Raw genomic sequence first — 14,395 nt, 5'->3', positions numbered from 1 at the left:
TACAAGATCCTTGATAATGTTTCACCTTGAATATTTGGTCTGTAATCTAAAAATCTTGAAAAATCTAAAGTCTCAGCACTATGAAGCTATCAGCAGCCACTGCAACATGAGTTCAATCCTCAGCCAGGGAGCTGATCCACATGGCGCAGCAGATCTCTCCTGTCTCGCCCGCTGCTCCCCTCAGCAGTGTACTTCAGTACATTTGCCTGTTCTGGTCCCCACTCTATCTCTAGTAAATCCTCTCACTCCCTGCACTTCTTGCCTACACCTCAGTCTTATATGCAAAAATAAATAAATAAATAAATATTCTTTTTAAAAAATAAATAAAACATAACAGTTTGGCTACTTGGAAAGCATAATGTGTACATAGCCACAGATTAATCACAAGAATATGCTATATGCTGTTGGGAGGATAAACTAGTCTAATCGTTCTGCAAAATGAGATTATTCAACATTTCAAAAGTACACACACCCTTTGACTTAGCAAGTTCATTTCTAGGAATTTATTCCTAAAGAAAAAAATTATGCAAAAGGATATGTGGTGAAGGATATTCAGTGAAGCATAGTTTTATAATACTAAAAAATTAACAGTGGTATAACTTTTCAAAGTAAGATATATTCAAATAAAAGCAATGGAACGCTATAATTTCATTTGAAAAATATAAAAATCTACATGTACTGACAGAGAAAGATGGTAAAGGCAAGTTATTTAAAAAAAACAACAGGTGACATTCCACTATGTTTTGCTACATTATCTACTAAAGTATTCACTTGCTACATACAAATACTTAAGTTTAAATCTGATTAATTAAATTTAATCTTCAATAAGTTATATTTAAGTAAAATTTAGAATTAAATCCCTCGGTCACACTAGCCACATTTCAACTGTCCAACAGTCACAGGTGACTAGTGGCTACATATTTGGAAGAGCAAGTACAGAATGCTTCTACCATCGCAGAAAGTTCTATCAGACAACACTGGCGTGCAGCATTTTACCTTTCAAAGGGAAAGAAATATAGAAATAATGAATGTTTACACAATAAAAACTGGTACCATAAACATACCAAAAATTAATACCTAATATTGGCTTTTTGCTAATCTGTTTCTTAATTTTACTATAAAAAGCTACACTGGAACTCCTGTATGATAAAATCATGTTTTAAAAAAACATTTTCTCCTTTAAAAATAAAATGTCCTCGTTGCAAATAAAAATTGCAGATTTTTACAAAAAGAAAAATTATGGAACAAACATAAATTTAGTTAAGTATTCTTTAAAAGCTGCTGTTTTGCTGCTTTGGGGATATTCCATTTTTCAATCTCTTTCCTCATTTAATTTTAAAAGGAATTGTTCAGATTGGCCCCACCATAGTTCTAAGGGTTTTTCCCCCTACCTAACTGCAAAAGTTAACTGAAGTCTCTGACCATTTATAGAGAACTATGGCTATCAATTTATTTGAATTCAATGTAAGATGAATGCTTCATTTTCCATAATGAAACATTACTTAGAAGACTGAAAAAATTATCAATAGTTATCAGCTCAAGTTTGAGTTTCCTCTCTGAAAAATAAGTAACCATGTGTACTATCATCTTTCTCACTGTGCCTCCATGGTAGCAAATGACTTTTATTACCTGTCTTTTACAACAAGGCAATGGCTTCCATGGAAACCATAAGGCAAACAACTTTAACTGCTGCCAAGTATACCTTATAAGCATACCTAAACTAAATTAACTGCTACTTTCTCTTATTAATGTACTTAAATTGAGCAACAGCTACTGACTCTGATTCTGTTTTTGTCTCTATGAACAACTCAAAAGATGGGTAACAAACCAGAAAAATTCTGTACCCCTCTAGCAACAAAATAAGTCTATAATAACCAGGGAGCCAAAAAGTTACCAAGCCAGCATATATACCAATCGATGTCATCTCATATAAGAGAATAAATTCAAATAGAAGTTAATAAAGCACCAAAATACCAAAGAAGAAATTCCCTTCCACCAGCTTAGCAGAACATATAAATTTACCAAGATTAAGACACTCACTAATCAGGGGAAAAAGGACAATCAATAAATCCTAACAACTGAAGAAGTGGTCACTCACCTCTCTCAACATATTGTTCTCTTTTTCCTTCTGCTCCAAAAGGCTTTCTAGGTGGTGAACGTGCATCTCTGCTTCTGCCAGGCGTCTCGTTCTCTCATGGTCTTCCTCAGTGGCTTTAGCAGAAAGTCCTTTGCTCTGCAACATCTCTAGGAGTTTCTTAATGGATTCATCCCTCGCATTTAGGGTTTGCTTCTGGGTCTCGATACGAAGCTCCATTTCCTCCAAGGTCTTTCGGAGAAGAAACAGCTCTTTGGCCTGCCGCTCATGCTCAGTGTGTAGCCTTTGAAAGTTCTCCTCTGTCAGCTCTGCTACACAAGGCTCACCAGTCCTAGTACTACTATCCTGCTGAAACAGCTGGTTCAGGTCCCTTTGGATCCGCAATTCATCCTGGAGAGCCTGGATTGTCATTTGCATGTGCTAGAATCAAGACAAAAAAGAAAACCTCAAATCAACTTTCCTCCTAACGCAGTAAAAACAGCAGGTTGAGGGGAATAAGATAGCAGCTACCAGTGCTCAGAACCCTACATTTAGTAACTTAGAATTCACATTATTGTTTTAAAATATGATTGAAATCATCACTTTTCGGCCTTTGGCTAAGATCAAGTGTAAAAAATTATTGAAATCATCTGTAAAATGTAGGTAAATTATATTTAGTCTCAGTAGGAAATAAGTATGACAGCACCTCACTCTACATAAGCCATGACAAAATAAAGACACTTCGAAATTAGAAGGTATTATATAGAAATGAAGGAGATAGAAGGGGGAAAGAGAGGAAGAATTTACAGGAATATAAGCACGGTCACACAAAAAGATCTCACCAAAAATGACAAAGGCTGTCAACACAAATTACTTCTAAGACTTTTATGATTAAATGTATACCCTAAATAATAAATTCTGATATTTAGTAGTTAGTAGTCTCTATCTACCAGACTGTGCCAGGCACTTTTTGGTGTTAATTCATTCAGTGCACACTGTGACACAAGTATTACTGTTTTTATTTCAATGATGATGACACTAGGCTGAGAGAGACTTTACTAATTTACTCAAGATAACACAGTAAAGTGCTAGCATTCAAATCAAAGCAATTTCCCCAGTCCACTGAAACTAGTATTACCCAAAAGTGATATTATAACTGAAAGCTGTTTAAAAAAAAAAAAGACAATGTTAGCTTTTCATACAGGGGAAGATAACAACATAGGTGGGTATCAAGAGAAGATGCTGATGCAGATAAAAACCATACCCAATACTTCAGATCCAGCTGATTATTTTAGTGAACTCAGAACATCTGCTTTCGATTTCTATTACACAATCCTCCAACCACCTGCCATCAATCCATCTTTTTCAAGTGTTTTCTTATCCTACCTATTTTGTCTTATTATCTCCCTATTACGGATAAATGTTTTCAGATTTAGGATATTATTGAAACAACATTTTCTTCACACTTCCACTGTGTCTACCTATTATTCTTTATTATGTTACTCTATACCCATAAGGCTTTAAGTTGGTTTGAATTCGTCTCCAGTAATTTTATCCATTGAGCTCATTCATACTTTTCTGGCCTCAAAAGAAATGACATGTATTTGTGAATGTCTGAACAAAAACTTAAAAAGTAGCAGGGTCTCTATAAACCATAAAAATCTTCATGATGAAACCCAAGATGCTAGCCTCATTTAGAACTCTATCTACTTACTCAAATCACATCTTCTGTATATATGACTGCCTGGATGAGCTACTAAGCAAATCACTTGCCCTCCCCAGTGTAGTGGCAGGATGGCCACAGGGCAGGACCTCTATGATCCAAGCAGATGAAGTAAAGGAGGAATCCTGGAGCCCTCAGTGGCTTTTCAGGCTTTTATTGGGATTTACCAGGTAAGGGGCAGGCAGGGATGCTGGTGGGGGTGGGGAGGCTGGCAGGCCTCCCAGCCCCCAGCAAGTCTTCACACTCTTCGGCCGTTCTCTAGTGGCCTTTTCTTCTCTGCTCCTTTCGCTCTTTCGTTCTCATCTGCTCTCAGCTCTTCTGGTTCTCTCGTGGTTCTGCTGGTGTCCCCATGAACCGCCCTTAGAAGTCCAGTTTTGGCCCAGGTGTACCCACTTACACATGCCCACACCCCACTCCAGGTGCCCGCCATCAGGCACACATGCAGGACCGCAGAGATCCATCATCAATCCTAATGGCAGGAGGGCAGAAAAGCCTGATACTTTTTCACTTACCCTACACCCAGCCTCTTTTTTTTTAAAGATTTATTTATTTATTTATGCATGCAAGAACTGGGGTACAGGCCAGAGGTGTTGGGTTGGGGGTGAGAGAATTCACCAGAAACAGAGTCTTTATCTTTATAAAAACACTGGATATGGATATATCACTTGTCAAACTGCTCAGAGCCTATTATATATTCACCAACTCCCACCTTCTGTTTCAAGCACGACAGCAATCTTTTTACTTATTTATTGAGGATTTCACTTAAACTAGAGATTCTCAACCTTAGTAATCACATATTAGGATAACTTGAGACGGTTGTGAGAAATTCCAAAATCCAGAGCCATTCCCAGAGGTTCTGATTTGATGGTCTGATGTTCACTTTTTAAAAAAAAAAAAAAAAGATTTATTTTATTTATTTATGCATACAAGAACTGGGGTGTAGGCCAAAAGTGCAGGCAAGACTGGTGAGCCATGTGGGTCAGCTCCCTGGCCGGGGATCAAACTCATGCTACAGTGGCTGGTGATACCTGATAGCTTTGAGAGTTGAAAAAAAACAAAAAACTGTCTTATTATTTTTTGATTGACCTGCCATTAAAAATTCTTTTTTTTTTTAAGATTTATTTATTTATGTATACAAGGCTGGGGTGCAGGCCAGAGATGGCCTGTGCCATAGATTTTTAGAACATAAGTATTATGATATCTATGCCACAGTTTCAAGCAGAATGTTCCTAAGAATTTTCAGTTACAACAGAGGGGCAACAGTTCAACTGACTAAACTTAAGAGCATGGAGGATAATTGCAAAAGAGGAGAGACAACCAGACAAATGATGACACTGTAACAGAGATATCTCTATAAAAAGTGGAGGTGCCATGTTCCCTGCCCCACCTACTGAGGGGTGGAGCTGAGCGGCCAGGTTAAGTCATATAACACGAAGGTTGGTGAGCCCAAGGAAGACATGAGAGAAGAGAAATGAAAGAGGGACAGGGGGAGAAGGGCTTGCTTGCTTCTCAGATCTGCGCTTGCACTAGGGACTTGGGGGACTTGGAAAATACACATGGAGGAGAGACCTGTAGGACACTTGGGGAGGCTGACAAAGGCAACTGTTGTCTTGATTTGTTCTTTGATTTTGCTCCTTTTGTTCTTCCAGGCTTGACTGGCCCTTTCTGCCTCTTTCCTATGATTGCCAGTTGAAACATGCCTTAGACTTGTGGCAAATTTTTGGGCCTCAGTGGCACCGCTTCAGGTAAACCTTGTTTGACTGGGCATTTACCCACAAGTGGATGGCTAACTTTGAGTGTTTTATTGGGAAACTAGTACCCTTTCTACCTTTCCCGGTACACACTAATGCTATTAAAGTTCTTCTATACTAAGTATGCTTTGTCTTTGTATGCATGGATGGCTGGAATCCTTTAGATCACAAAAGGATCCTTTAGATCCTTTAGATCTCTCTCCCAGGTGTCCAAACACTAACAACATGAAAAGTAATTAATTATAAATGAAAATCAAAGAACATGAAAAAAGAATATTAAAGGAAAGTCTTACATGTGCTAATTTCAATGAGAAAAGGCTGGAATTTTTATTGTGTTTTTTTTTATGCTCTCCTTAGCATTTTCTTTCATAGGAGCATATCAAAAAAGAAAACTACAAGTGACCTGAGCAATTAACCAATTTTATATTCATGAAAAAGAAAGTCTTTTAATTTAATGCAACCTAACTTTTTTCACCATCCATGTAGTTGCAATTTTAAGCAAACAGGAAAAAATCAATGACTATCAGGGTTTGGTAATTCATTTGCAGTAAAGGCACTGACCTAACACAAAGATAACAAAAAATATCAATAAACACCCAACTGCAGGAGTACATTATATAGCAGCTCAGTTATCTTCTTTTTAAGTAAAAAAAAAAAAAATTGTCAGGGTTAGGCACAAAGTTAGGAATTATATGAAACATTTAGTAGACGAAAAGTCTAAAAAGAAGAGAATTTTAAATGAGTTAATTAAAACCTAGAACAGGATTTCTTTTCCTCACTTAATTGTTTAAAAAGGCAATTTTCAATCCTTAGGTTCTTTCACTACAGATACACTATTAAAAAAGCACATAGATAATAAATATATTTTAGTAAGGGGACATTATGTACAAAGAGTGAAATACTTTAATGCCTCAATGTTATAATATTTAAAACTCAGTATGCTAGCAATTTTAAACCCATTAATTCTTTGGTTTTGTTTATAAAACATATTTTATAGTTTGTGGTACAATCTTCAGACACACTGAGGAGAGGCCATAGCAGTGTGGAAGACTGTCATGAAGAGAAAGACAAAATATTCAAAGATAATGACAGTCAAGTTTCTTACTGTAGAGAAAGGTAAATAGAAATATGGGGTTGGAGAGTGGTGGGGAAACTAGAATATAAATCCTGTGGTGTTGGAATAAAATTGAAAGTATCAATGTGAACTCACTGCATAATATAGAGAGATATTATAAATGTGTGCATACACCCTAGCTCTATTCCTTGAGAGGGACTGGAAACAGTAAAATATCAAGAGCAATGAGCACAACTGAAATTCAGATCTTAGCTTCTAAATATTTTCCACTGAAAGCAACCAAGATTCCTTAAAGAAATGGCTGACTCCAAGCTGAAGCATGGAAATTATATGGTAACTCTAGAACCTGTTATGCCAGAAAGAAAAGTGCTCTAAGAATAATGAGATTATATCAAACAGACACAGAGTAAGCATGAATAAGTCCCAAGTGACACCTAATTCTAGGGCAAACTGATCATCAAAACAATTAATGAGGGTTACACCCAACCTATTGAAAAATCAGGAACCTGTTAGTCCATACGAACTGTGATTTTGTGATTTGTAATTAGAAATATATACCTGGGTTTTATGGGACAGAGCTCCGAAAACCTTTGGAATTTCCTAAGAATAGCTAGCAGAGATGTCTTTTGTTATGCTAATGAGTTGGTTTGGGGAAAACACTTAATGGGGTTTGGAGAACCAATGTGATTTAGAAAACTGGAATTTTCAGTACCACCCATCTCCCATCCGACCTACAAGGAAGGGAGAGAAACTGGACGTTGAATCAATTACGAATGGCCAATGACTTGCTCAGTCCTGCCCATGTAAGGAAACCTTTAAAATCCAAAAGGAGAGGTTTCTGAGCACTTCCGACTTGTTATACAAGTAGAGGTACCAGAAAAGTGGCACACGTGATGCATAGAAATTCCAAACTCCTTCCCCACACCATGCCTTTCCTGTCTGTCTCTGGGCTATATTCTTTCATAATAAACCAGTAACCCAGTACATGTTTGTCTGTGTTCTATGGATCACTCTATCAAATTAATCAAAACCCAGGAGGGGGTCATGTGAACCTTGTAAGACTGAACCCTTAACCTTCAATGTGAGGAGACAAACACAATTTCTCTCTCTCTCTCTCTCTCTCTCTCTCTCTCTCTCTCTCTCTCTCTCTCTCACACACACACACACACACACACACACACACACACACACACACACAGGAAATTGGGCCCAGGAAACTTTTCTGTGGCATTTTCTATTACAAAGTAGTAAATACATCATGTTAAACACTGTAAGAAAATATAAATTTACACAGAAAAATACTCATGTAATTCCTTCGATTTTCCTTGATTAAAAGGTTCAACTCTCTAGTAAGAGAAAATGACTGCTAATCACACAATCAGAAATATAAGAGAAGAATGCTAATGAATATATGACAAATCTCAGTCATTTTACAATGGAAATAACCATTCCATATTAAATTTTTATTTTTTAAAAAAGATTTATTTATAAAAAAAAACTGGGGTACAGGCCAGAGGCACGGCAGGATGAGAGGATTCACCAGAGACAGATGGGGGAGCAGAACAGGCAGACGGACCAAAAGCACTGCTGAGGTGAGCAGTGGGCAAGACAGGAGAGGTCTGCTGTGCCATGTGGGTATCTCCCTGGCTGGCCGGGAATTGAACCCATGCTGCAGAGGCTGTGGACAGCTCCGCAGCGCTGCGCTCAATCCACTGTGCCACGAGGGAGGCCCTCCATATTAAATTTTTAAAAGTCATACAGTGTGTGTGTGTTTGTACACACACATAGACTGACAGGCACGAAAGTACAATCCCAAATGGGTATAAGGATGACAAACAGAATTACAGGAGAGTGGAATTTTTTCCCCTAACTACAGTTTTTTATTCTTTTTTTTTTTAACTTATTTTTGTGTAGAAGAACTGGGGTGTAAACCAGAGGTGTGGGAGGTGAGATGGTTCACCAGAGACAGAGTAGGCACAGAACAGGCAGATTTACTGAAATATACTGCTAAGGGGAGCAGTGGACAGGACAGGAGAGGTCTGCTGCGCCATATATGGGTTAGCTCTCTGGCTAGGGATCAAACTCAGACCATAGCACTGACAGCTGGCTGAGACTTAACCCATAGGCCAACAGGGAGGCCCCATTTATTTATTCTTAAGATGTTTTAGTATACGTATTTATTACTTTGCAATACAAAAAATGTTATAAAAATGACTCTACAAACTACTGTATTATTTATCCTGTGTCTGGGAAGAAGCAACATTGCTAAAGCACATCATCTGCCTCCAGAAGACAACTTAATTATGCTTTATAACATAAAAGAAGCTGAATAAAGTATTCTTGAAAAGTACACAGATCAATATTCTTAACAGTATGATTCTGATTCCCTTCCACAAACTCCAATGTCAGGAGTAAAATTAGTCTCCAGGCAAGAAACTTTGATTACAACTACATGAACATTTAGTAGACTAAATGTTTGCTACCATTAGTAGACTAAAACGAAAAAACTGGTTGGCCCTTCAAATATACACTAATAAAGAACTTTGAAAAGTTGGTAATAGTCTTTGTCAAGATTTGATCTATATGTAAAATATGGCTGCCATGAAAATTCATTTCTTAGCCAGTGTCACCCAGTTTCTTTCAAGTTCAAAGTTCACGTAAACATAAAAGTTAGGTAGCAAATAACCTGAAATCAATAAATAGAAACTTCATTAGGCAATATAAATGTAATCTCTAGAATCAAGAGAACTCTCACTTAAGCAATACAGAGTTTACGGCCACGAACACAATAACAAAGAAACTGTAAAATCATCTTATGCTCTGACAAAGCACTAATAAGAATTTATGCCTATCCTTTAGCAATTCAGAAGTCACTATTTGACATTTGAAACAAGAGTATAATAGGACCTTTGAAATCAAAATGTCAAGCTGATACAACCAGCTACAGCAATTACTCTAAAAAACAGTGGCAAAAATGGAAGACAGTGGAAGTGATAAACTCCAAAGGACACACATACAATCTGTTTGCTCTAAAGTATGTTTTTATATTGTGAATCAGTTCACACATGATCATGATAAAGGACTATGATTACATCAAAGCTGCTCTGGTTCACAAGCAATTTTTCCTGCGCAAACAACAAAGGGCAGAAGTAGACAGCCTTCAACAGGAAAGGAAAATGCCCTCAGCCTGGCTGCTGCATAAACAGGAATCCTTTCAGCTCTATTTTTAGAAAGTTAAAGACAGCACCTGCAGCCAGCTTTCCCTTCCTGCAGGAGTACACCCCGAAGCACTTGAGGCTGTATTCAAAGTAGAACATACTTATTTATGCTCACTCTCAAAGATCCACTTCTATCTGCACTGTCTCAGCACTGCAAGCAAGCAAGCATTTCTACTCAATTATTTGTATTAGTTTTCAATATCTGCTGGAGCAGCCTACAGACACAATGACCTGCATTCCTGGAGTTATCCAAGCCATCTCTTGAGGTACTATTTATAATTTCTGTTACTGTTTTGGTTACAAAGTTGCACATATTTTGAGTAGTCTCCCCCAAATCCGAACTCTGCTATAGCAAAATTTTATAGAACCCAATGATCTCTAATATACTAGTGAATTTTCAAACTGATTTATTATAAAATGAACTGTAAAAACAATTTAAGTGGTTAATGACCAATTTTTGCAGTAAAATAAAATTGAAAATATCTAACCATACTGATCCCAAAAAGAAAATGTTTTACATGAATTTTATATTTTGATCATTTAAACATATATATCGTAGATAATATATAACGATATGTATGTGTATATATGAAATTTTTACAATGGGTTATAATAAAAAAGGCATAGAGTTTATGACAAATTATAGCATATGTCCCTAAAACAATTCAAAAGTTTAGATGTCACTAAATGGTTTAAGAAGAAATGTTAAAATAGCAAACTTTTTTTTTTTTTTTTTGCCTCCTTGGTGACACAAGGGGTTAAGTCTCAGCACTTTGAAGTTATCAGCAGCCACTGCAGTACAGTTCAATCCTGATCCCCAGCCAAGGAGCAACCCACATGGCACAGCAGACCTCTCCTAACTCACCCGCTGCTCCCCTCAGCAGTGTATTTCAGCAGATCTGCCTTTTCTGTTCCCCATTCTGTCTCTGGTGAATCCTCTCACTGCCCCCGCACCTCTGGTCTATACCCCAGCTTTTGTATGCACAAATAAAATAAATATTTTTTAAAAAAAAGAATCCTAGAAAAAAAAAAGAAATCCTAGTCTGAGGAGAAAAAAAAAAAAAAACAGGAAAAGAGTCTGGAAAGAAAGTAACAAACAGGTATGACAATAGTAATTAACAATAGTAATTACAGGAAATATGAGACATGACGAATGAATGAATGGATAGAAAAATGAATGAACGGATGTAGGGAGAGAAGGAGAAAGGACAAATTGAAGCTATACGCATATTTTCATTAATTAGTTCATACTTTCCAAGGTCATATACAAATCCTCACTTCAAAGAAAAATGAAGAAAACTCACAGAAACTTAGTAAGTTCAGGGAATTCTGGTAACAGCTCCAGAATTGTAAAAAGAAAAAAAAACAGAGACATGATTAATAATGCCCTTCTGAAGAAGACAGCACCAAGTCTGTCTCACAAAACTAACTTGGCTGGGGTTATCTATTCCAAAACACAGCATCTATTTAAAGCATAAAAAAAAAAAAAAGCTATGCAAGACTAAGCAAAAACTACCTTAACTGTTCTGGAATCAAGCTGCTGGTAATGAGAATGAATTCAGTTTTGTTGAAATGAATTACACCTATCAAAATTTTTTTCCTCTTGACCCATGTAATTGTGCAGGATGACATTATAATTAAGAAGAACAAGTTGCTTTAGAATTGAACAAACAATACAGTTATCCCTTCAGGTTCTGGAGTCACAACACTCAATTTTTTTTTTATAACATCATATACAGCAGCTTATCCTCTCCCCTCTTACTATTATTTAGCTTATTGTTCTAAGAACTATTCAATGAAACTAAACAGAAAAACATAGGGAGGGTAAAATGATTACATGAAGACTTCTTTTTAAAATATATATATTTTTTAATGTTTTTCTCATATTGAACATACAATCTAGATTGTACTTTTTTCTATACTCATTTTGCTTTGCTGCCTAAAAGACTGACCAAGCCAATTAAGAGAGCACAGTTGTTTCTGAAACTGGATTCCCCACAGCACCTAGAGGACCTTGAGCATGACTGGCTCTACACTGGGTCTGCCGCCTAAGTGGAGGGACATGTCAGCTTACAATCACCTAGAAAGAGTACCTTTGGTGTGTAAGCATCCATGCGGGCAGTCCCCCAACCCCACTCCCAAGCCCTAGCATGTGCAGCCTGCAGGATGGCAAAGGCCACTCTGAAATGGGGGGAAGGGAACCCCAACCCTCCTCCCCCAGTGCAAGCAGTTCCACTGGGGCTCCCACAGCCAGACTCAGAGTGCATGGCCTGCAGGCAGCATCCAGGTCACCCCAACCCGTGGGCGGCAGCAGTGGAGGTGCTCACCCTGCCCCACAGCAGGCCAGCCCAAGGGCTCCGGCAACAGAGGGACCCTTAGTTTGCGGCCACTGGGAAGAGCATTGGGCCCCACTGGGACACAAGTCCCAGTGCTGTTGCAGAGTCCCCAGCACTGTTATACCAGGTCCCACTAAGGGGTGCTAAGAGCAGTGTACCTCTTACTCCAGTGAGGCTGGCTCTGACCATGGCTCCCCAGAACCCACCAGTTCACAAGCATGTTCTGACCTCAGTGCAAGTGGAATCTGGGCAGGCACTAGGGCTTTCCCTTTTGAATCTGGTACCAGGATCATGACTGGATCAGTCAGACTCGAGCTCTTATGCTCATCAAAAATGAAATGAGCTGATTAGTGCTTAACCAGCAGCAATCAAACAGGATTGCAAAATGGTCCATCAGACCTGTAGGGTGAGGAGCCGGAAGAGAATATAATGCAGAACATTATAGAAGGAGTATCATAGGCCTGAGCCCAGTGTCTCTTAAAAAAAAAAACTGTTTGCCACTGGCTCATTCCAATAGCTCATATAGAGCTGTAACACTAGTGTCTCTAACCCTGACTCCTGGTGACAGGTGTTAACCAGCACTACTGAACAGTGTAAACCAGCACCGCTGATTGGTGTCCAGCACTGTGACCAGTCACCTTTGAGAGCTGGCCACCACTTCTGATTATTTGGCACCACCTCCTGGTGCTGCTGAGTCCAGCAATGTCTGTTCCAGCATCCAGTATTATCCAGCCCGGCTTTCAGACTATTGTTATTGTCTGCTGCAGCAGCCCCATCTGTGAGCACCTCCAGCTACCACCATGAGTTGGATCCTGGTCCACTACTTACCAGTGTGCCACGAGCAACAGGCCCTCAGTGACAGGACAGAGCTATCTTGTACAAGCAGCCTTTGTTTGGAACTACTGGACACTATCTAGGGTGAGAGGCAGGCACTTGTGGTCTTAGAGACTTTTCTTTTCACCAACTCTCCTGTTTGTTAACAAACCCCATTGCTGTTGCACCCTGTGCATGGTGGTCCTCTAACTGTGAGCACATGGGAGAGAATCCACAGTGAAGTATCTCTCACCTTTACACTATTTGACTCCTTCAAGATTACAGAAGTTTAACCTTAAGAGTACTGACCTCAAGCCCAGAAAAGTTGCCATGTTTTACTCCTTGTACTCAAAAGTGTGAAATAAGATACAACTATTATCACCAAAAAAGGGAATATTGATTCTTTTTATTTTTTTAAAGTATTTGAAATTTTTAAGATTTTATTTATTTTTCATTTTTGCATAGAATAACTGGGGTACAGGTGAGAGATGTAGGGAGGTGAGAGGATTTGCCAGAGACAGTGGAGAGCAGAGCTGGCAGATCTACTGAAATACACGGTTCAGGTGACAAAGGAGAGGTCTGCTGCACCACGTGGGTTAGCTTCCTGGCTGGGGGATAGAAGTCAGGCCTTGAGGTGGTAGCCCTGACACTTAACCCCTAGGCCCAGAATATTCTTAATTAATATTTCTTCACATATCATTAATATTTGCTAATTCTTGGTGATGGACATGAGTTTTTGTTTTACTATTTTCAAAGTTTTTGGGACACATACAGAGAAAATAAATCTAAATCCAATGTTCTCAGTTCCTAGCTTGCTTGACAAGATTAATACTTCTTCAAGCATGTTACCTAGATTAGCAATATAAAAAGCACCCGGAGGGCCTCCCCTGGTGGCACAGCAGTTGAGCGCTAGGTTGCAAAGCTGCCCGCAGCCTCTGCAGTGCCAGTTCGATCCCCGGCCACCAGTGAGGGTCCCACATGGCACGACAGACCTCTCCTGCTGCGCCCACTACTCCCCTCAGCAGTGTATTTCGTCAGTCTGCCTGTTCTGCCGCCCACTCTGGCTCTGGTGACTGAGCCACCCTCCCGCGCTTCTGACTGTACCCAGTGCTTGTATAAATAAATAAGTAAATATTTAAAAAAAAATCACCTGGAAATCTGTTAGAATTCAAGCCCTTAAGCTCCTCCCTCAGTTTATTCATAAAGTCTGAGGATGGGACCAGCAATTGTGTTTTAACAAACCCTCCTCGTAGTTCTGATGTATACTGAAGTTTAAGGGTCATCTGACTGGATAAAAGATCTTACCACTCACCAAGGATAGAAAATAAAAGCAGCAGACTGGGCCAGAGGAGATAATCAGGATAAATAAAGTTTTGGTGTTTTACCAATTCACCTTCTTCTCACT

The 14,395-nt window shown here is 38.7% G+C and overlaps 1 protein-coding gene across 3 annotated transcripts in view; it reads right to left on the bottom strand.

The window, feature by feature from the left end:
* The window catches only part of ERC1 (ELKS/RAB6-interacting/CAST family member 1), a gene marked incomplete at both ends in the record, with an annotated part of 269,908 nt that overhangs the window by 238,867 nt on the left and 16,646 nt on the right, over positions 1–14,395 (bottom strand). For all 3 annotated transcript variants that reach the window (XM_084254694.1, XM_084254695.1, XM_084254696.1), the window contains one exon: positions 2,099–2,515. In XM_084254694.1, the coding sequence (XP_084110820.1) occupies positions 2,099–2,515 (417 nt within the window). The remainder of the gene's footprint in view (positions 1–2,098; positions 2,516–14,395) is intronic.

This window comes from Talpa europaea (genome assembly GCF_964194135.1).
Source record: "Talpa europaea genome assembly, chromosome: 15".
NCBI classification, from domain to species: domain Eukaryota; kingdom Metazoa; phylum Chordata; class Mammalia; order Eulipotyphla; family Talpidae; genus Talpa; species Talpa europaea.
This window is presented reverse-complemented; position numbering and strand designations above follow the sequence as displayed.